Below are 21,539 nucleotides of genomic sequence, written 5' to 3' on the forward strand. Positions count from 1 at the left end.
ACCGGCAACCACCGCCGGGAACGCACTCCCTCACCAGAGAAGGATTGGCCACCCTGGTGCACCATCTGGCCACTACCTCCTACATGCATACGTCAATTAACTCATGGCCCTCAGTCCCCAGCAGCTGCGAAGTAACTGACCACGGCGGTGGTCAGATCTGCAAAGCAGCAGAGGGTGCTAAGAATCTGGATCCGGACAGGCCACCAATGGAACCTGAACTTGGCAACGTTTAACGCTAGAACCTTATCTAGTAAGGGAAGTCTAGCTGTACTATTCGAGGAGCTAGAGGGTGTTATATGGGATATAATAGAGCTCAGGGAGGTTAGGAGGACAGATGAGGCCTATACGGTGCTACAGAATGGGCACGTCCTTTGTATCGTGACTTGGCGGACAAAAGAGAACTGGGAGTGGGGTTCCTAATTCGCAGAAACATAGCTGGCAACATAGAGGAATACTATGAAATTAATGAAAGGGTGGTAGGTATCGCAATTAAACTGAATAAGAGATACAATATGAAGGTGGTACAGGCTTATGCGCCTACATCCAGCCATGATGACGCTTCAGTTGAAAGCTTCTATGAAGACGTGGAATCGGCAACGAGTAAGGTAAAAACACAGTATACAATACTGATGGGAGACCTTAATGCAAAGGTAGGGAAGAATCAGGCTGGAGACCACGCAGTAGGAGATTCTGGCATCGGTACTAGATATGCCAGAGGAGAGCTACTAGTAGAATTCGCAGAACGCAATAATTTACGGATTTTGAGAGAGAGAGATAAACAACATTTTTCGCGCCCGGCGTGCGGGAAGTCACCGGCCGCGCAGGGCACGGGTATTCCCTATCTAAAGACTATGGCTAATAGTCCTATAGTCCAGGCCCTAGATCTTGAGGACGTTGTGCTCTGGCTAGGCGTTGGATACTCGGGCTCCTCCGCTCCCGTTGTCCGGGGCGTCGGTTCCCTTTCTCGTCTGCTTTGCCAGGGCCTCCTCAAGCCGCTGGATGGCCCTTCGTTGTGTGGTTGGGTCTTGGGAGCGTATCCATGCTCCCACCTCTTCGGGATACGTGGTGTCCTGGCACTGCCCATTCCCATCGTTCACACCACTGTTACACCCGCCCCACATGATGTGGCGGAGGGTGGCTAGTTCACGTTCGCACACGCTACACTTAGCGTCCACAAACATGTCGGGGCATACGTGCTGGGCCAGTGCTGGCGTTAGCAAGCATTCCGTTTGCAGTTGTCGGAGCTTCACCGCTTCCGCACGTGACAGTTCACGATGCGGGGGCGGAAAGGCTCTCCTGGCCTCTCTGTAGGCCGCCAGGATCCCTCCGTAGTCGGTGAGGGGATCGAGGTCTTCTCGTTCTTCACCGCTGGTTTCAGGGAGACGGGCTGCCGCGGTCCGGCACGTGATGAGATCACGGGCCACAGCGTCCGCCTCCTCGTTGCGGTTCTCAATGTCGGAAGCCAGTTGTCCCATGTGGGCTGGGAACCATTTGAGGGCGATGGTTGGCCCTGTGGTGGCGCCGCGAGCAGCCCGCGAAGCCGTAATGAACGTCACTAGCCGCCCCGTGCCCCGCCAAACCACGCCTCGGGCAAAATTTCTGATTGCCTGCTTTGAGTCGCTTAGCACCGTGCGTGTGCCCGGCCTACCTGTGGCCAGGGCTATCGCCGCCTCCTCTGCCTGGCCAGCTGTTCGGGCGCGCACGGTGCTTGCTGTTAGTAGTTTACCGGTAGTTGCGCTGACCACCACTGCTGCGAAGGCGTTGCGTCTTCCCGGATATCTTGCGGCGTCCACGTAGACTGCACCCTCGTCTCCCTGATGTTGACGGGCCAGCACCACTGCTTTCGCCGCTCGCCTGCCCGCATCCCTTTCTGGGTCCATGTTCTTCGGCAGCGGGTAGACAATGATCTTCTTCGCTGCCTCATCGCTCAGGGGGACTTGTTCTTCTAGCTCCCCGTCTGGTCCTGCTCCCGGGCGTTCTCCAGGAGGTAATAATCCCACCTGATCGAGTAATCCTCTGCCCGCGGCTGTGTCGCTCAGGCGGCTCAGCTGCGAAGCTTTCTGGGCCTCGCTGATCTCCGAGAGCGTGTTGTGTGTTCCCAGAGACAGTAAGGCCGTTGTCTTTGTGCCTGGTAGGAGCACAAGAGCCCCTGCGTAAACCTTCTGGATGGCAGCGTCGATCTTGGCTCGTTCCGCGCCGGTCCAGTGGTGAAAGGCCCCCGCATATGCTGCGTGGCTTATAACGAAAGCCTGCAGCAAATGCGGGGGCCTTTCACCACTGGACCGGCGCGGAACGAGCCAAGATCGACGCTGCCATCCAGAAGGTTTACGCAGCAAATGCAGGAGCCCCCTCTCTTTCATGCCCCGGTAGCGGGACGACATTCGCTTGACCAGACGCGCTGCGATGCCCATCTTGGTTGTGATGTTCTTGACCGCCGTGGCGTTGGTTTGGGTGCCGTCCACGAACATCCCCAGGACTCGAAGCCCCGGGACGTGCGGGATCTGGATACCGTCACTGGTGCGCACGATGATGTTCTCGGCCGCCTCTCGACTTGCCTTCTTTCTATGCCTCCCAGGTGGTGGCAGGATGAGTAGCCGCGATTTTTGTGGCGAACACCGCAAGCCCGTGCCCGAGAGTGTGGACTCCACGGCGTCCACCGCCGCCTACAGACCCGCCTCGATGTCTCCGTCGCTTCCACCCGTGGCCCAGATGGTTACGTCGTCGGCGTAGAGGCAGTGTCGTATCCCTGGGCCCAGCGCCTCCAGACGCCTGGCCACCTCGATCATGACAATGTTAAACAGTAACGGGGAGATGACCGAGCCCAGTGGGGTCCCGACACTGCCCAGCTCTCGTTCTTCGAGCTTCGTTCCTCCCACCTCCAGCCTGGCCGTGCGGCGAGAGAGGAAGGCTCTGATGTAGTTGTACGATCTTGCGCCCAGCCCCAGGCGGGCCACCTGAGCCAGGACCGACGAGTGTTTAACGTTGTCGAAGGCGCTCTGCAGGTCCAGGCCCAAAATCGCCCGGTTGTCATTCTTTGGAGTCCCGCCCGGTGGGTCAAGGACTTCTCGTTGAATCAGGAGCATGGCATCTTGCGTTCCCAACTTGGCCCGGAAGCCAAGCATTGAGTCCGGGTAGACATGTCGCGCTTCCATGTAACGGTTCCAGCGGGTGTTAAGAACGTGCTCCAGGACCTTGCCCACGCAAGACATGAGCGAGATGGGACGCAGGCCCTCTATACCCGGTGGTTTGTTTGGTTTTGACAGCAGGATTTTGAATACCTTCTACCGAAAGCGAGCAAACCGCAAGTGGACACGGAGGAGCCTTAATGGCGAAAATAAGAACGAAAAAGACTTTATAATGAGTGCACACCCAGACATCGTGCAGGATGTGGAAGTGGTTGGCAAGGTGCGATGCAGTGACCATAGAATGGTACGGTCTCGAATTCACCTAGACTTGAGAAAGGAACGCCCCGCCGTGATGGTCTAGTGGCTAAAATACTCGGCTGCTGACCCGCAAATCGCGGGATCGAATTCCGGCTGCGGCGGCTGCATTTCCGATGGAGGCGGAAATGTTGTAGGCCCGTGTGCTCAGATTTGGGCGCACGTTAAAGAACCCCAGGTGGTCAAAATTTCCGTAGCCCTCCACAACCGCGTCTCTCGTAATCATATGGTGGTTTTGGGACGTTAAACCCCACAAATCAATCAATCAACTTGAAAAAGGAACGACAGAGACTGATACGCAAGAAGCCAATCAATGAGCTAGCACTGAGAGGGAAAGTACAGGAATTCAGAGTCTCACTTCAGAACAGGTACTCGGCTCTTAATGAGGAAACCAACCTTAGCGTAGATACAATGAATGATAATCTGACGAGTATCATTACGGAGTGTGCAGTTGAAGTTAGAGGCAGGGTAGTTAGACAGAACACTGGCAAACTTTCCTAGGAAACGAAGAATCTCATTGAGAAGCGTCAAATCATGAAAGTCTCAAGTACAACAAACAAAATAGAACTGGCAGACCTTTTGAAGTTGATTAATAGGCGTAAGGTATCCGATGTAAGAAGGTATAATATGGAGAGAATTGAACACGCTCTGAAAAACGGAGGAAGCGTCAAAGCAGTGAAGAGAAAACTCGGGATAGGCAAAAATTGGATGTATGCACTAAGGGACAAAGAAGGCAAAATAACTACCAATATGGATAGGATAGTTTAAATAGCGGAGGAGTTTTACAGAGATCTGTACAGTAGCCGGGACAACCACGACTTTAATACTATAAGAACTAGCAGTAACGCAGATGACACCCCTTCAGTAATGATAGAAGAAGTTAGAAAAGCTTTGGAGAGCATGCAAAGAGGCAAAGCTGCTGGTGAGGATCAGGTAACATCAGATCTGCTGAAAGATGGAGGACAGATTGTGTTAGAAAAACTAGCGACCCTGCTTATGAGGTGTCTCCTGACGGGAAGGGTACCAGAGTCTTGGAAGAACGCTAACATCATCTTAATACATAAGAAAAGAGATGACAAGGACTTGAAAAATTACAGGCCGATTAGCTTGCTCTCTGTATTATACAAGCTATTTACAAAGGTAATTGCTAACAGAGTGAAGAAAACATTAGAATTCAATCAATTAAAGGAACAAGCAGGATTTCGAACAGGCAACTCAGCAGTCGACCACATTCCTACTATCAATCAGGTAATAGAGAAATGCTCAGAATATAACCAACCACTATACATAGCCTTCATAGATTACGAGAAGGCACTTGATTCAGTAGAAATATCAGCTGTCATGCAGACACTGCGGAATCAGGGCATCGATGAAGTATATATAAACATCCTGGAAGAAACCTACAGGGGATCAACTACTATAGTGCTTCATAAAGAAAGCAACAGAATACCAATCAAGAAGGGTGTAAGGCAGGGGGACACAATATCCCCAATGCTATTTACCGCGTGCTTACAGGAGGTTTTCAAAAGCCTAGAATGGGAACAGCTAGGGATAAGAGTTAATGGAGAGTACCTTAGTAACCTGCGCTTCGCCGATGACATTGCATTGCTGAGTAACTCAGGGGACGAATCGCAACTCATGATTACGGAGATAGACAAGGAGAGCAGAAAGGTGGGTCTCAAAATGAATCTGCAGAAAACGAAAGTAATGTACAACAACCTCGGAAAATACCAGCGCTTCGAGATAGGTAATAGTGCACTTCGAGTTGTAAAATACTATGTTTACTTAGGGCAGGTAATAACCGGAGAGCCTAACCACGAGATTGAAGTAACTAGAAGAATAAGAATAGAGTGGAGCACATTTGGCAAGCACTCTCAAATTATGACAGGTAGATTGCCACTATCCCTCAAGAGAAAGGTAAACAGCTGTATCTTGCCGGTACTTAGCTACGGAGCAAAAACCTGGAGACTCACAAAGAGGGCTCAGCTTAAATTGAGGACGACGCAGCGAGCAATGGAAAGAAAAATGGTAGGCGTAACTTTGAGAGACAAGAAGAGAGCAGAGTGGTTTAGAAAACAAATGGGAGTGAAGGATATCATAGCTGAAATCAAGAAGAAGAAATGGACATGGGCCGGGCATGTAGCGCGTAGACAGGATAACCGCTGGTCCTTAAGGGTAACTAACTGGATTCCCATAGAAGGCAAGCGGGTTAGGGGGAGACAGAAGGTTAGGTGGGCAGATCAGATTAAGAAGTTTGCGGGTACGAATTGGCAGCAGCAAGCACAGGACCGGGTTAACTGGCGGAACATGGGAGAGGCCTTTTTCCTGCAGTGGACGTAGTCAGCCTGATGATGATGATGATGACTTTGTAGTGATGGGTTCAATTTTCACTCGTGCCTTGACTTTAGCCACCGATCAGATAACCTCCTTCTAGTTGATTCTATCCGCTTAAAGTCTATTTTGCCCTCCCTGTCCCTAAACCTCAGTGCTTTGAGAAACTCTGCGCCATCATCCTGAACTATAGGGTGAAGTCCTTTACAGAACATTACAAAGTATTCGGCAGGTTTCTCCTCCTCTCCACACGCACTGCATACCGTGTTTACCAATTCGTATTTGGCCCGATATATTTTGGTTCGCAATACTCCCGTACAGGCCTCAAACAGTAGTGAACTACCCCGAGTATTATCATAAATCTTTTCCTTGGCAATTTACTGCTTAACAGTTCTATAGATCTCTAGTGCGGACTTAATTGTGCCGATTCTCCACATATCGGCCTCAGCTTCCTTCACCTTCTTTTTAACCGATAATTCTTTTTGGTTTGGCCCCCTGCTGTTTTCTAAGTATTTACCTGTCAATTTTCTGGTTCGCGTCCTTCATTTTGTATCGACATTCTTCATGGACAAGTAGCTGAATACCTTCCTAGACCAACGCTCTTCTCCCATTTCTCCCATTCGCTTCACAAATTTGATCTTGCAGCTAGCTTCCTTGCGTAGCAAACACTCGCACCACCTCCTAGCGGAAAAGCAGATAAACACTTCGCGATTTCCGGTAGGCAGCCGCTGCAGCGGCCTTAAGCAGTGATTCTGTGGCGGCGCTGGCTAAGTGGCAGGTGTCCTCTGCCGGCAGCGAGTCAGTGGATGAGTGCTGCTTCTTTTGCGCGTTTATGAGAGCTGTGGGATGCCCTGCTGTAGTGTATACTCGGTGCGAATCGCGTGCACCACCGGATGTTTTTGGTGGCACTTTTCACGTATGTTCGCTTCAGTGTTGATCAATAATGCATGGCATGCATGTGGAGCTCTCACCTACAGTACGCTACGTTGGTTCTTACTCATTGCGTCAACATGCGAACTTTCGTTTTTAGTGCTCTAGGCATCATGCCGCATATTTAGAAGTTGTGTCGTTCATACCAAAGAGAGAGACTGAGAAAGCTTGATTTGCGCATAACGCGGAGCACTCCCAATGGTCGGGGCCCTTTTCCAGGGCTCCGCTGACCCTAGCCATCATCTCTACCCGTTGGACAAGCCAGCGCTGATCAACAATGGCCGAGCTGAACAGCAGTGCCTCCCATTGTTCCACGGTATTGTTCATCTTGTGGTGTTCTCCATTGTGATGTGAAACAGAGTTGGTGTGGCCCCACACCACGGAGATATATCTCAGCATGCTGTGGGGTAGAATACATGTAGCCTGTGTAAGTTCGTGTATGTGTTTAGATTCTGCGATATGTCACCGATTTCATTGCTGGGAGGTTCTTATGCGGCGCTGGATAAAGTTTTCTATTGTCCCTGTAATACTGAAGAATTGTACCAAAGTTAGGGTCTAGGGGCGTTGGATCCTCTATTGTAGTGCGGAAGGTAGCTCGGTGATTTGTGAAGCCTCGAGCCGCCTTATCCGCAAACTGGTTCCCGGTGACGCCCTCGTGCCCTGGCGCCCAGATAATCGTTTGGGTGTACTCAATTGTAAAGTCTTTATAAGCTTTGGTTAGAATTTGGAAAGCCTTCATACATATTGTAGCTTTTTCGTAATTCTTACATGCAGTCTTCAAATGCGTGATTATTGTCAGTTGGGCCTTTCACTCCCTGCCTTCCTTGATTGCCAGCGCGATCGCTCTCCTCTCCGCTTCTGTGATAGAGGCTTGGGCTATGGAGGCACAACTTGTAACATTTTATTTTCGGTCTGTTATCCCAACCACCATGTTCTTTGCATTTGCCTGATACGGTGCAGCGTGGGTAAATCTCGCCGTATTCAAACATTTTGTCTTTTTATCTATGTAAGCGGCCCTTGCTTTACGCTTTCCAGCATGTAGAACTGGGTCCGTGTTCTTTAGTAGGGGACATATCTTGTACCGGGCTCTGACCGAGCACGAAAATTCCTTAGCTCTTCTATGTGGCTGTACTTGTATACCGAAGCCGATCCTCTGAAGAAGTTTTCTGCCGGTTGGCGTCTGTAGCAGGTGGTTATTCTGGGTGGTTAATTGCGCTTCAGCCAACTCATCAAATGTATTGTGAAGTCCGAATGCTAATAGCTTCACAGTTAAAGTGTTTTTTGGTAGTCGCAGAGCTGCTTTATACGCCATGCGGATTATTTTGTCTGCTTTTTTTTTCTCTTCTCTATTCATGTTGTGGTAGGGTCGCGAGTATGTTAGTCTGCTTTACCAAACGAAGCGCGTCTTGCTCTTTCAATACAGCACGATTGTTCGTTATTCGAACTATCATACGAACAATTTGTTGAGCTGCTCGTTTAACCATATTCAGTGTGCGGAGACATCGCTGATTGGACTGTAACCACATTCCTAAGATTCGAACGGTCGTTTTCTCCGGAAAATATTGCTGCGTGTTAGTTGTGTGCGCACTGGAAATACGCACTTTACGTGCATGATCACTTATAGAATACAGCTGTGCGTTCTTACCAACGTGAAGTACGTCAAGTTCTAGACTGGCATTGCACGGAATAGCTTCGAAGTAAGCTCTCAAAATCGTTCATTGCCACACTGACACTATATACAAGCAAATAACTGCTAATCGGCCTGTAGATTTGGAAATAAGTCTAAGAGAGAAAAAAAAGGCCTTTTGACAAGCAGAACGCGTAAGTCACTGCCGGATGTGTGTGAATACGATGATGCAGGGGCTGAATAATTTTCTGTCCGACACGTACCGGTGCTTTCCGACACGTACCGGTGCATAAGAGATGTAATGTTATGACACACGAAAAAATGTTTCTAGCACATTATTCTAAGTAAAGGGTAAGAGAATGCGCTTGCTATCATGGTGTAGATTGCGGTGAACCAGCGCGAGGTACTTATTTTTTGCGTTCCAAATACGTGTCTTGTGTTGGGGTCGAAGCATATACACTACAGTAGTGGATGAACTTGGAGGACAACGCTAATTTTTCGACACCATAACAGTGATTCGCAAAGTGACCACCTGCAAGCACGACGAATCTAGACGCGTCGAGGCCAATGGTCCGGCCAATCTCGCTAGCGTGACGTCACATCGGCGTTCGGAGGCCTTGATATTTTTTCTAGGTGGCTTTGGGCTGACCCAACACCGCCTAGATTTTTTTTCAAGGCCTCGGCAAGCCTCCGTCTCGTCAGCGTGACGTAACTGCTGTGAGATCTGTGAGAACGCAACGCTCGACTGGCTGAGGTCGGAATGGATTGCGTATTCTGTTCGCCAAATAGACAGACAATCTTTTTTTGCTTCGAAACAAGTTTTCAGTGGGTAAACTGTAGAAAATTACTACCTACTGTCTAACAAAAAAAGCTCAGCAATATTCTATCTTTAAAATGATGTACTTATTTACTTAATTTATTCACGTTTTAAACATTTTTGTTCACAGCCGAGCAAAGTTAGCAGCACATGAGTGCGTCTGGCCACATTGATCTTACGTGCTCGCTCGCTCTGCTGGCTGTTGTGGTTGTAGGCTAAATGCATTTTGTTACCACTCACGCTGTTTTTTCTTTCTCTAGTGCTGTGTGAGCATGGATGGGTAAACTGCGCAATATGCCTGGATGCTGCTGTGCACCGGGGCGCAACTCTAACTATGCTCATGGACCTAAAGCGCGCGTCTATCGGTTTGCGATGGACGCCGACCAAAAAACCGCATGGACGCGAGCGATCCCTCGCAAGGATTCTGCGTCCACAAAGTACACTGTGGTAAGTGCGTTCTTTCACTTGTCGCAGGTGCCTACGCATGTGTAAACTCACTCAGCCATGCAACTAAAAACCTTTCAATTTTTATTATTTGTGAGCTATGCCTTCGGGGCACTTCTAGCATATATTACGAAGGACATGAGACACCCAGTATCAGTAATCGTGCTGTTTGCCTAATTTTTGTTTTCGCGCGACCAGTCTTGACAAACGGGTACTTTCCTCGCAATCTCACGCCTAGCTGATGGCCTGAGTCGCTCTAAACGAACTGCCGCGCCTGATCAAATCCTATGAGAGTTAGATTTAATAAACAGCACTCGCCTGTTGGGCCGCCTAACAAGCCATTGCTACTATGATAATACCTAATAATACAGCCACAATTTCTTATATGTAGTTGACGAATGTCCACTAACTTTTTCTTGCTTGATTTTTGTGCTATAAGCTCTGTTTCGTTTTTCTTTTTTTTTCAGGTGTGTGAGAAGCACTTTCATACAAGTGATTTTGTGACCACGTCGACCTATCAACATGAGAAAAGCGGACGAGTACTTGAAGTTCCTCTCCAGCTGAGACGACTCAAGCCTGGTGCTATCCCGAGCCTATTTCCAAACTGCCCTTCGTATCTTTCTCGTCCTACTACTGTTGTCCGGGGAGGTCCTGAAGAGAAGTGGCTTCGTCTGGAGGGAGAATCGCTACAAAAAGCAATAAGACAGTCCGCTGAAGCTCACGAAGAAGAGAAGAAAAATAATAACATCAGTACTTTTGAAGACTTGCTCACCGCTCTGACAAGTTTCCAGACAAACACCTTCAGGACAAAACTTGTTACTCACGACAAAGTCCTCTTCCTAAACTTCGATTCTCAAGAAGCTCCAACTGTGCGTTTTCTGTGACAGTGTCAGCTTATTTGATTGTGAAAGTGTTCGTTGGTGACGTGCAGCTTAACAAGCTTGGGACCCTCGTGCTTCCTGTTTACTTGTGTGATCTGCGGGAAATCGACAAGGTCTTTATTGCTGTGCAAAGTTTGGCAGGAAACTTCTCCGACAGCGAAGAACGCTTGCAGATTGTCATGAAGAAGACAGTGGAAACACTGGATGAACTAGCGTCACAAAGTTTCCCACATGAGTGGCAAGTGGAAGTTCTCAAGTTCGTGAAACAGCAGAGAGAGAGAGAAAACTTTATTTGCGCATAACGCGGAGCATTCCAAATGGTCGGGCCCCTATTCCAAGGCTCCGCTGGCCCTAGCCATCATCTCTACCCGTTGGACAAGACAGCGCTGATCAACAATGGCTGAGCTGGACAGCAGTGCCTCCCATTGTTCCTATGTGTTGTTCATGTTGTGGTGTTCTTCATTGTGATGCGTACACTCCCACGTGATGTGAAACAGAGTTGGTGTGGCCCCACACCACGGACATATATCTCTGTATGCTGTGGGGTAGAATACATGCAGCCTGTGTAAGTTCGTGTATGTGTTTGTTTGGATTCTGCTTAATGCCACCGATTCCATTGCTGTGAGTTTCTTATGCGGTGCTGGATACACTTTTCTATTGTCCCTGTAATACTGAAGAATTGCACCAAAGTTAGGGTCTAGGGGTGTTGGATCCTCTATTGCAGTGTGCAAGGAAGCTCGGTAATTTGTGAAGCCTCGAGCCGCCTCATCCGCAAACTGGTTCCCGGTGACGCCCTCGTGCCCTGGTGCCCAGATAATGGTTTGGGTGTATTCGATTGGGAAGTCCTTGTGAGCTTTGGTTAGAATTTGGAAGGCCTTCATACATATTCTACCTTTTTCGTAATTTCTACATGCAGCCTTCGAGTCTGTGATTATTGTCATTTGGGCTTTTCGCTCCCTGCCCTCCTTGATTGCCAGCGCGATCGCTATCTCCTCCGCTTCTGTGATAGAGGCTTGGGCTATGGAGGCACAACTTGTGACGTTTCCTTTTCGGTCTGTGACCACGGCCACTATGTTTTTTGCATTTGCCTGATATGGTGCAGCGTCAGTGAATCTTGCCGTATTCAGATATTTTGTCTGTTTATCTACGTAAACGGCTCTTGCTTTACGTCTTCCAGCATGTAAGACTGGGTCCATGTTCTTCGGTAGGGGGCATATTTTGTACCAGGCTCTGACTGAGCACGACAATTCCTTAGCTCTTCCATGTGCCTGTACTTGTTCGCCGAGGCCGATCCTCTGAAGAAGTTTTCTGCCGGTTGGCGTCTCTAGCAGGCGGTTAATCTGGGTCGTTACTTGTGCCTCCGCCAACTCATCAAATGTATTGTGAAGTCCGAACGCTAATAGCTTCGCAGTTGAAGTGCTTTGTGGTAGTCGCAGAGCCGCTTTATATGCCACCCTTATTATTTTGTCTGCTTTTTCTTTCTCCTCTCAATTCATGTTGTGGTAGGGTAGCGAGTATGTTAGTCTGCTGATGACTAAGCTCTTTACCAAACGAAGCACGTCCTGTTCTTTGAGTCCAGCACGATTGTTCGTTATTCGAACTATCATATGAATGATTTGTTGAGCTGTTCGTTTAAGCATATTCAGTGTGTGGAGACATCGCTGATTGGACTGTAACCACATCCCTAAGATTCGAACAGTTGTTTTCTCTGGTATAATATTGCCGTCTAGCTTGACCTCAAGGCGGAGGCTCGGGTCTGTCCTTTGTTTTTTACTCTTGGAGAACCGAATGAGTTCCGATTTGTCTGCTGAGCACTGAAGCCCCCTTTCTTTAGTGTAATCTTTGATGGTTTTAGCTGCCAGTTGAAGCCGCTCTTCTTTTTCCGCCAAGCTACCCTTGGTTGTCCATACAGTGATGTCATCCGCATAGAAGGAGTGTCGGATGTCGGGAATACCTTCCAGTTTTTTGGCTAGACCAATCATGGCTATGTTGAAAAACGTAGGCGAGATCACAGCGCCTTGTTGTGTGCCTTTGCTTGGTGGGTGGAAGACATTGGATTCGTCTTCTCCTAATCTGATAACAGCGGTTCTTTTAGTAAGGAAGTTCTGTACATATTTGTACGTCCTTTGACCGCAGTTTGTCGCTGCTAGCCCATCTAATATGGCCTTATGGCTTACGTTATCAAAAGCGCCTTTTATGTCAATGGCCGTGACAATGTTTTCTCCTGCTTTTGGAACATTTGTTAGTACTTCTTTTTTTAAAAGCAGAAGGATGTTTTGTGTCGAAAGGTTCGAGCGGAAACCAAACATGGTGTTTGGCAACAAGTTATTTTGTTCAAGGTGCTGTTGAAGTCTGGTATTTATTAATCTCTCAAACACTTTGCCTAAGCACGAGGTAAGAGAGATTGGCCTGAGGTTTTCTATTGCCAATTTCTTTCCTGGTTTGGGTATCATAATTATTACAGCATGCTTCCATTTCTGAGGTATAGTGCCATTCACCCAGTGTTTGTTAATGAAATTTAGAAGCGCTGTTATGGCTTCGTCATTCATGTTGCGAATCATGGCATTGGTGATTTGGTCCGCCCCAGGCGCTGTGTTGCGTTTCATGCTGACGATTGCCGCTCTGACCTCGGCATGCGTGAAAGGTGCATCCAGTTCTGAGTTTGAGAGCCCAGTGTATTTAGCCTGGTAAGGGGCTGTGATGGCTCGGGCGCCGAAACACTTAATATAGATATCTTGAAGCAGGTCATCTCGTGTGCCTGGATATGTGTGCAATAATCTTTCTAGAGATTTTTGTCCTTCGCGTTTAGTTTTCAGAGGGTCAATCATGGCTCTTAGGATATTCCATGTCTTTGCTGTTCCTAGGGTTCCATTTAGTGAATCGCAAAATTGTTCCCAGTTGGCTGTCGCGAGTTGATTAGCGTACTGTTCGGCTTGCTGCGTTATTTCTTCAATTTTCGCTTTTGCCTTTTCCATCTTTTAGTGAGGTTTCTTCTTGCTTCCCACAGGTGGAGAAGGTGAGCGTCTACTTCAGGGGTATCATCTGTTCTGGCGACAGTTTTGGTGTACATTTGCTTTTCATTTCGAATTACTTTGCACCACTCGTACAAGTCGTCTATGGCGGTCACGTGCGCTTTTAGCACTTTTCTATATGCGTGCCAGTCTGTAATTTTGGCTGTGCCGATGTGTTTGCGGATTCGGCCGGTGCGGATTGTGGTGCTTAGTATGTAATGATCACTGCCCAGGTTTTCAAGGGTGTTGTACCAGTCCACGCTGTGGCAGTTTTGTACTATCGTCAAGTCCGGACTTGTGTCCATGGATACGCTGTTGCCTATCCTCGTTGGTATAGCAGGGTCAGCTAACAGAGTCATTTCCAGTTTATCTATTTGTCTTGCGATATTCTTGCCTTTGGTGTCTTGCATCTTATATCCCCAGCTTGCATGTCTGGCATTAAAGTCCCCAACTATGATTAATGGATTCCCTTTCGCCAGTTTTGCTGTCTCTTGAAAGAGCTTGTCGAACGTTGCTCTCTTTTGTCTTGGGGGACTATAGATATTAAGTATGAAGGCGCTCTTTACATGGCTCTTTTTGTAGGTTATTTCTGTTACGATATGCGGGATATCCGCCTCTTCAATGGGCTGATGACATATTGCTGTAATTGAGTTATCGACTAATGTAGCAACTTTCCATTCTGCGTCCCCGGCACTATAAGTTTCCTAGCCCCATATTTTTGGTTGTGTTCCGGCTTCCTGGACTGCTATGACAGCAGGTGGCTTTTGTTTCGACGCCACCAGCTGCAACAGTTGCCCTCTTTTCCGCCGGAAACCGCGGCAGTTCCACTGCCATATTTCGCACTTTTCTGACCGCTGCGTTTGATGATTAGCCATTATGCGTCTCCTGGTTCATGGCCGACAATCCGGGCCTGTTGTAAATCTTCTCTGCTTTTTCTCTTATGTTGATGCCTGTGGCATGCTTTCGCAAGGCTTTCGTGAATTCGACGTGTTGTGCCTGGATTTTCTTGTCCAGAATCTCGAGCTTTCCACCTACATTTATCATTACTTGCTCTATAACTGTCGGTATAACTTCCTTTAATGTTTCTTTCAGCATCGACGACGTAATCATTGAGTCACCTCCTGCATTCGGTTGCGTCTGCGATTTCTCGCCACTCTGGGTGGGTATAGAGTTTTGTTGCGGGTGCTGCGTTTGTTGCTTTTTTAGTTCCCTATTTTCGCGTTCTAGGTCACCTATTCTCACCCGCATTATCTCTAACTCACGTTCTAAGCGCATGAGTTGTGGTGTTTAGTGTGAGTGAGGGAAGGATTTTGCTGCCCAGCTCACCTGGTTCTTTCCTTCCTTTTCCTGCGCCTTCTTGCCCTTGTGCTGTTGTTGCTTTAATTGGGCCTGCTTGTGGCCACCATTCCTGGAATTGGAGCAGTCTCGAGAGCCGGACCTGGATCGGGATGTAGATCGAGATATGGATCGGGAACTGGAACGGGCCCTGCCTGGCGGTGCAGAGTCCTCGCGGTCCGTGCTGAACCAGCGCCTCTTGAGTATGCCAGTGGTTTTTGGTGTGCTGTGTTGGTGCGACAGCAGCGACCGGCCCTTTTGAGGGACGCGTTTGAGTTTCTTGGTGCACTCCGATGCCGCCGTGGGATGGCGTCCGCCGCACAGGGCACATTCTGGATCGCAAGTGTGGTCCTCAGGTGGGTCTCTTAGGCGACAGTTACTGCACGCCTTTGTCATTGGTGTGGGACAAAGATCCGTCCTATGTCCCTGGCTCTTGCAGAGTTTGCAGTACTGCTGTGTGGGTTGATAAGGCACGCACGGCATTTCGCCACCGTAATAATACACGAAGCGCGGCAGTATTGGTCCATCGAACGTGATCACTGCAGTTTGTGACTGTCCGAGCATGCGGGCTTGAACAATTGTCACTCCTTGAGTGCGCACTCGGAGATGGCTCAGGAGTTCAGCTTCTGGTGTTTCGCGTTCTAATCCGTGTACCACTCCTTTCAGGTATCCAGCAGGAGTGGATATGTAGGTGTTCACGGGATAGCTGGTGCCATTGAGCTCCAGTGTCTTTATCTTCAAGATCCTTTCTGCTACATCTTCGTACGAAGTGCTTGCAAAAATTATGTTTGATCCGTTGCGAAGGCGAAGCAGAAATGTGTGGCTGTTACAGACCTCCGGGTCACCGCTCGCATGTTCTATCGCTCGCGCAACCTGGTATGCTTTCAGTTCCTTCACAACTAACCCTGGTCAGGGCCGCATGATAATCTTCATATCGTTTTTGGTCAGCGGCGCCGCGCGCGTTAGTCATCGGCCCCTGTCAGATGCTCTTCCGCGTTGCTCTTCTGCAAGCGTTCTAGCGCCGGAGCTGTTGCTCTCAGTTTCGCCTCGAGCAACGCTTTCATCACTCGCTGCGCGTTGTTGAGACCGCCTCGTTGAGACCGCCGCAGGACTTCCAATCGAAATGTAAAACAGCAAGTCGGCATTTTACTGAGCAGAACTTCGAGATACCCTGTGGACTTGCTGGTATTTGCTAGCCTTGTGTTCACAATATCTTCACCTGCGTACAGATTTATTAGGTCCACATCAAAGTTGAAACTTCCACATCCCGACACAATTAGACGTGCTTGTGGGTCATACCGTGTGAACGCATGCTCTGAGCAACAAGATGCTTTATTTCTGTTGTATGCAAAGAGGCTGGTCGTAGGAATGGATGACCACAAAAAAACTGTGACACTTGTCATGGACGAAATTCATCTGCAGCCCTACATTGACTACAAAGGTGGTGGTCTAGTAGGAATGGCTACAAACAGTCGAAACGCCGCAAAAACTGCATATGTGTTTAAGATTCAAAGCCTCCTGTCGTCAAGCAAAGACGTAGTGTACATCCTTCCAGTGGCGAAAATAGATGCAATACAGCTGCATCAATTTCTTCGTGAGCTCATTAATGGGCTGAAGCAACAGGCTTTCGAGTAATCGCGGTTGTTTCAGACAACAACTCCATCAATAGGAAAGCAATGTCATTTTTTCAGAGCCACGGAAGGTTGATAGGATCTACAAGCATCCATCAGACCAATCAAGACCACTGTTTTTTTTATTTTAGATTCTGTTCATGATTTAAAACGCATACGAAACAATTGGCTTAACCATCGTAACAGTGGTAAATGTATGTTTTTTCCAGACATCAATGGACTACCTGACAAGCCGTGCGTGCTAACAGCTTCATTCAACACGCTGCTAGAGCTCCATGAGAGAGAAAGAAATGAACTTGTGCGACTTGCTCCAACATTGTATTTGAAGACACTGAAACCTTCGAACTTAGAGCGACAAAACATAAAACTTGTTCTCAAGGTGTTCAACAGTTTCACAATCGCAGCTCTCAACAGTGCCCAAGCAGCAGAACTGCAGCATGCCAAAAGCACGGCCAATTTTATCAGCACTGTCGTAATGTGGTGGCGCATAGTGAATGTTAAGACGCCGGAAAAAATGAGGCACCTTCGAGATGACTTACAAGAGCCCATAAAGGCAGTTTGTTGCCCCCAAGTTCAGTTTTTGAACAAAATAGTCAGTTGGATCGACTACTGGAAAATCCTCAAGCATGTCACTGGTCATTTCAGTCTTGAGACGCACAATGCATTGCGTCACACGTCTCTTGCTCTTGTTCAGGTGACAAGCTACTGCCTTGAAAAGCTTGGATTCAGGTACGTCTTACTGGGGAAATCCCAGTCGGACTGCCTTGAAGACAGGTTTGGCAGATACCGACAGTTAAGTGGCGCGCAGTACCATATCTCCATACGGCATATGTATGAAGCGGAGCACAAATTGAGGCTGCAGAAGGTCCTCGAGCTGCCAGAGAGTGACGAGATTCCTCTATGTGCCTCCGCTGATGAATTTCGTGATGCTTCAAAGCAATTCCAGATTGTAGTTGAAGAAGAGGACATTGCTGCAAAGCAGCACACACTTCCAGCTACAACTTATGTCGCTGGTTATTGCGCACATGCTGCACTCAAGAAGCTTAAATGGGCATTCTGTAAAGAGAATCTAGTTGTTGAGAGTAGGACTCTTACAATTGAGGCAGACGAGCTCATAACGAGTATCACAAGAGGTGGACTTAAGTTTCCCCAAGCCATTGTTGTGAACGCCGTACTGATGACGAATATTGTTCTCGAGAAACTGACAAGTGAAAAACACGCAGCCAAATTTTATGCCTGTGAAAAGCAGAAAGAACTGCTGGTTTCAATGACAACACTCTTCCTTGAGTGGAATGAAGACTTTGATGTTTGTGACAATGGCCATACGCCACATGTAGTGATGGGGTACATACTTAGTGCAGCAGCCAACACTTTGTTAAACAACCTTTGCAAACGAGAAAACAACAAGCTGTCTGAAGCCAAAGCAGCTAAACGGAAACTGAAGACACTCCAGGCGTAATCTCTCGCACATGACTGATGATTTGTCTTTTGTGTTTATAAATCCAAATCGTTTGAGCTCCCAGTTTCAACACCTTCTACAAGATCATTTTAAAATGTTAAAAGCTTTATCTCCACAATTTTTTAAAGTATTGTCACAATTTTCCTTTTCCTGTGAACATTGCCTTTATTTTGGCACTTGAGCTGTTATGTGGAAGAATAATTTGAAGATTTAAATAGATCATATCTAACCCATTTCGTGTGTGTTCAAATACATCTACTGAAAATAAGTCGACTAAGTGTCGAAAAGATTTTACAGGTAATGTCATGTTTGCTTTATTTTACTTTTTATGAAATATCGTATGTGAAAAACTTTGCATGAATCTTCGTTCAATGGTTTTATTTCATTGTTGGTTAGTTTTTAAAAGCATTTTATTTAATAAAACATGCAGTCTTGTTTTGACACAAATCTTCTGGTCCATTTACTGAAATGCAAAATAGACCCTCCAATGCCTTCAAAAACTTTACACGAACCGACGAGTCCGATAACGTGGCTTACATCAGTATAATCATAACTCACTGAGGCACACTTTCTCACGTGTCATATTATAGCCAATAGACTTATTTTCGTTTCCCGTTACCACTGCTTTGCTGCTAGGTGTGAACTTGTCCATTGCACGATGAGCTCATCACAAGGTTCTGCTACAATTGTAAATATAGGTGTAAATATCAAAAACGTTTCGGGGTCCATAACATTTACACCTGTTGCTAACGAAAATTCCTTCTAGGCAGGCCCGTAGCCAAAAGTTAATTTTTCGGGGAGTGGGGCACCTATTGAAGTCCTTGACAAACCCCTATTTTCACTATTTATTCTCAGTAAAACAGCCCCCTCCATCCGGATTTCATGGGGGGTGGGAGGGGGCCTCCCCCCTGGCCACGGGCCTGCTTCTAGATGTAAACCTCTGAGAAAAAAAATGCTACGAGTGCAACTGGGCCGCGGAACGACAAAACGCGAACGTGGGCCGGTCATTTGAGTGAAGCCAGCTTCCAGGCAGATCTCACACTGATGACGTCACGTAGGCTTGCGGAGGCCTGAAAAAAAGTCTAGGTGGTGTTGGCTGACCTACTCACGGGAAACCACCAGTCACCGTTTTGTTTCTCTCTCTTCCATCATCATCTTCTTTTTATCTGACTTTCAGTCTGTCCTGTCTTCTACTCTTTTCGCTTATTTCTAGTGTTCCTGGGGCAAGGGTTAACCTTGTGTGGTCACTCACCCATGGCTAATTGTATTTGGTTATAGTGGCAATGTACGGCTAGAATCTGCAGCCTCACACAAGTGCTGCAGTGTCTCCGAGTTGGATACCATATTTGATGGCCACCATTGCTGTAGCAACAATAAAAAATGTTTTGGAACACCCTCGTTTTCCCGTCTACTCTATCGTCCCTCTCATAAGCGGCTGCGCACAGATGAACTCACATACTTGAACCACCCCGGCTTATCGTTTTCCAAACTAAACCCATCCGCATACACTTCCTCGAACTCCAACACAAGTACTCTTGCCCAGAATTTTTCAGAGATGCGTCAAAGTCTCACACTGGTATGTCCTATGCAGCTGTGGCCCATCCTTTTCAAATTCCAGTGTGCTGCACCCAAACAAGCATTCCACCGCAAAAGCCCATTGTGATATCTGTGGCTGTCAGCCATATAAGGAAATTACAACTACGTTGCGTGATTGTATACACAGATTCCCTCAGCATCGTAATGGCTTTTAAAACACCCAAAAACGTAAAACTCCTGTCCTTGTGTCGCTTTACTCTCTTTTATGCACGCTGTACGCCCTGAAACGACATGTTGTGTTATGCTGGACGCCAGGGCACCGCGAAAAACCAAATGCGACTACTTCTGCTTGCCAACTTATGTGTCATTTGTCAACCTTATGAGCATTGGTAGGGCATCCTGGTGCAAACTAGATCCTGTCGTGCTGTGTTTTTCTATTGCTTTGTGGTGTAGTTGTTTGACTAGCTTCACCCGAGTACGAAAGCAATCAAGAAAAAAAATCTATCGTGGCACAGTTGACAGCGCAAAACATAACTGTTGACGCGGACCTAGAAATTGTGGTTTCGACGGTCGTTGGCAAAACTTTTCTTGAAGTTTCTTTTCTTTTTTTCCACCAGATTACGTAGAATTTTTCGACGTGATTTCCCTGATGGAAATATGTAATTGAAGTCTTAGTGGACTCCAGCAAATATGACTTTCATTGTAAACGTAACGGAATAATCCACATCGAGCCAGTGTCTATATCATCCTTCATGTCCATTCTCTGTTACAACACATCATCAAAGTGGTCGAAAATTACAAAGTGGACGTGTTAACTTCATGGGTGTCAAGTTGCGAGGATTTGTTGGCAGTTCCATCGCTTTTGCTCTGCGGCCAGACCACGGCAGGCCTTATTATGCAATTCGCGGGCATCGCAGGTCACATTCTTTGCATAAGCTACGACTCCGCACTGGCTTTTGGCGAACCTGCAGTATTCATTAGCCATAAAAATGAGAAAGTGCGTGAGGTATTAGTGCCCTGATGTGCAATAAAACATAAAAAAACGTGTTTAATTAATGAAATAGCGCTGTTGAAAAACGGTTGAGCATGCACGAGGTGGGTCACAGGTGGGTGAATAAAAAAAGTCATGCCACGTTTTTGTCTGTGTTCACTGTAATCAGCGAACTAAATCTATAGCTGGTTTTTATTTATGGCCGGGTGTAGGAGTGCTGAGTTTGCTTTGTTTTGTTATTTTTCAAGTCTGTTATTTTGTGAATAGAAAATCGTTGAAGATTATCTGTTGTCCCATGTGATTCTTTTCTGTCTGCATCTGCCGCACTACTAGCCACACAAGATACAACTGCGCTGAAAAACACTTCGCTGCAGCTCACTATAGTAGCCTTTCAGGGATTTTGTGCTCGTGGTAACCTACCACTTTTAATGCCTGCATCGCCACTCATTTTAAACAATTTAAACGGTTGTGGTACCTCAGTGTCTATGCCCCATGTTTCTGTTGTGGCGGAACATGAAACGTGAACGACGTTTGAGCTTCGCCTTCAGCGGCAGAACACGATAGGGTAATTGGGCTCTGTTCGGGAGCTTCTTGACTGCTAATTTTGCTTCGCTTTTAGGTATACGCCTAAAGCGTGGCGCAAGGAAAGAAAGGTCTCTGCTGAAATACACCGACTGTTTGGAACTATTCTGTAATTACTATATTATGTACAGTTGTAAAAATTCCTTAACACATAATTCTCTCGTTTAGCGAATTGAAGGACTACCTACTACTCGTCTTTAAAGAAATACGCGTATTTTCTCAACTACGCCCGTTGTTCACGCTGTTGCCTATATTGATCAATTATGCCTTGCAACTGGTGTGTCTTTAGAGCAACCAAATGTTGGGCAATTCAGATGTTTTGAAGCCTGCTGGAGAACTAGGCTTCTGCAACGTTATATATAATAAACACGTTAAGTACTCTTCATGCTCGCACTGCAGGGCCATGTAGCATGTATTTATTTGAAGGCTAGCGATGGACATGGCTCAACTGTAACACGCTCCTTTGTCACTCATGAGTCATTGGTTTTATTCTTCTTAGAAGCGAAGCTATTTATTATTTTCTT

The 21,539-nt window shown here is 47.2% G+C and overlaps 2 protein-coding genes across 3 annotated transcripts in view; both read left to right on the top strand.

Annotated features, from left to right (window-relative positions):
- The window catches only part of LOC142767547 (uncharacterized), an 82,913-nt gene that overhangs the window by 40,365 nt on the left and 21,009 nt on the right, over positions 1–21,539 (top strand). The gene's annotated exons all lie outside the window — the stretch shown is intronic.
- Positions 9,411–20,814, top strand: LOC142767546 (uncharacterized). Of its 2 annotated transcripts, none has more exons than XM_075869438.1 (2): positions 9,411–9,592; positions 10,057–20,814. In XM_075869438.1, the coding sequence occupies exon 2, from the start codon at positions 16,644–16,646 to the stop codon at positions 17,904–17,906; it is 1,263 nt and encodes a 420-aa protein (XP_075725553.1). In that variant the 5' UTR covers positions 9,411–9,592; positions 10,057–16,643; the 3' UTR covers positions 17,907–20,814. The 2 variants fall into 2 exon arrangements, with proteins under 2 accessions (XP_075725553.1, XP_075725554.1); XM_075869439.1 differs by having other exon boundaries at positions 10,057–11,042.

Source organism: Rhipicephalus microplus, chromosome 7 (genome assembly GCF_043290135.1).
Source record: "Rhipicephalus microplus isolate Deutch F79 chromosome 7, USDA_Rmic, whole genome shotgun sequence".
In the NCBI taxonomy this organism is placed as follows: Eukaryota; Metazoa; Arthropoda; class Arachnida; order Ixodida; family Ixodidae; genus Rhipicephalus; species Rhipicephalus microplus.

Bases quoted from the DNA above. Each gene is read 5' to 3' on its own strand.
- LOC142767546 (XM_075869438.1), top strand. From the start codon at position 16,644: ATGTTTTTTCCAGACATCAATGGACTACCTGACAAGCCGTGCGTGCTA.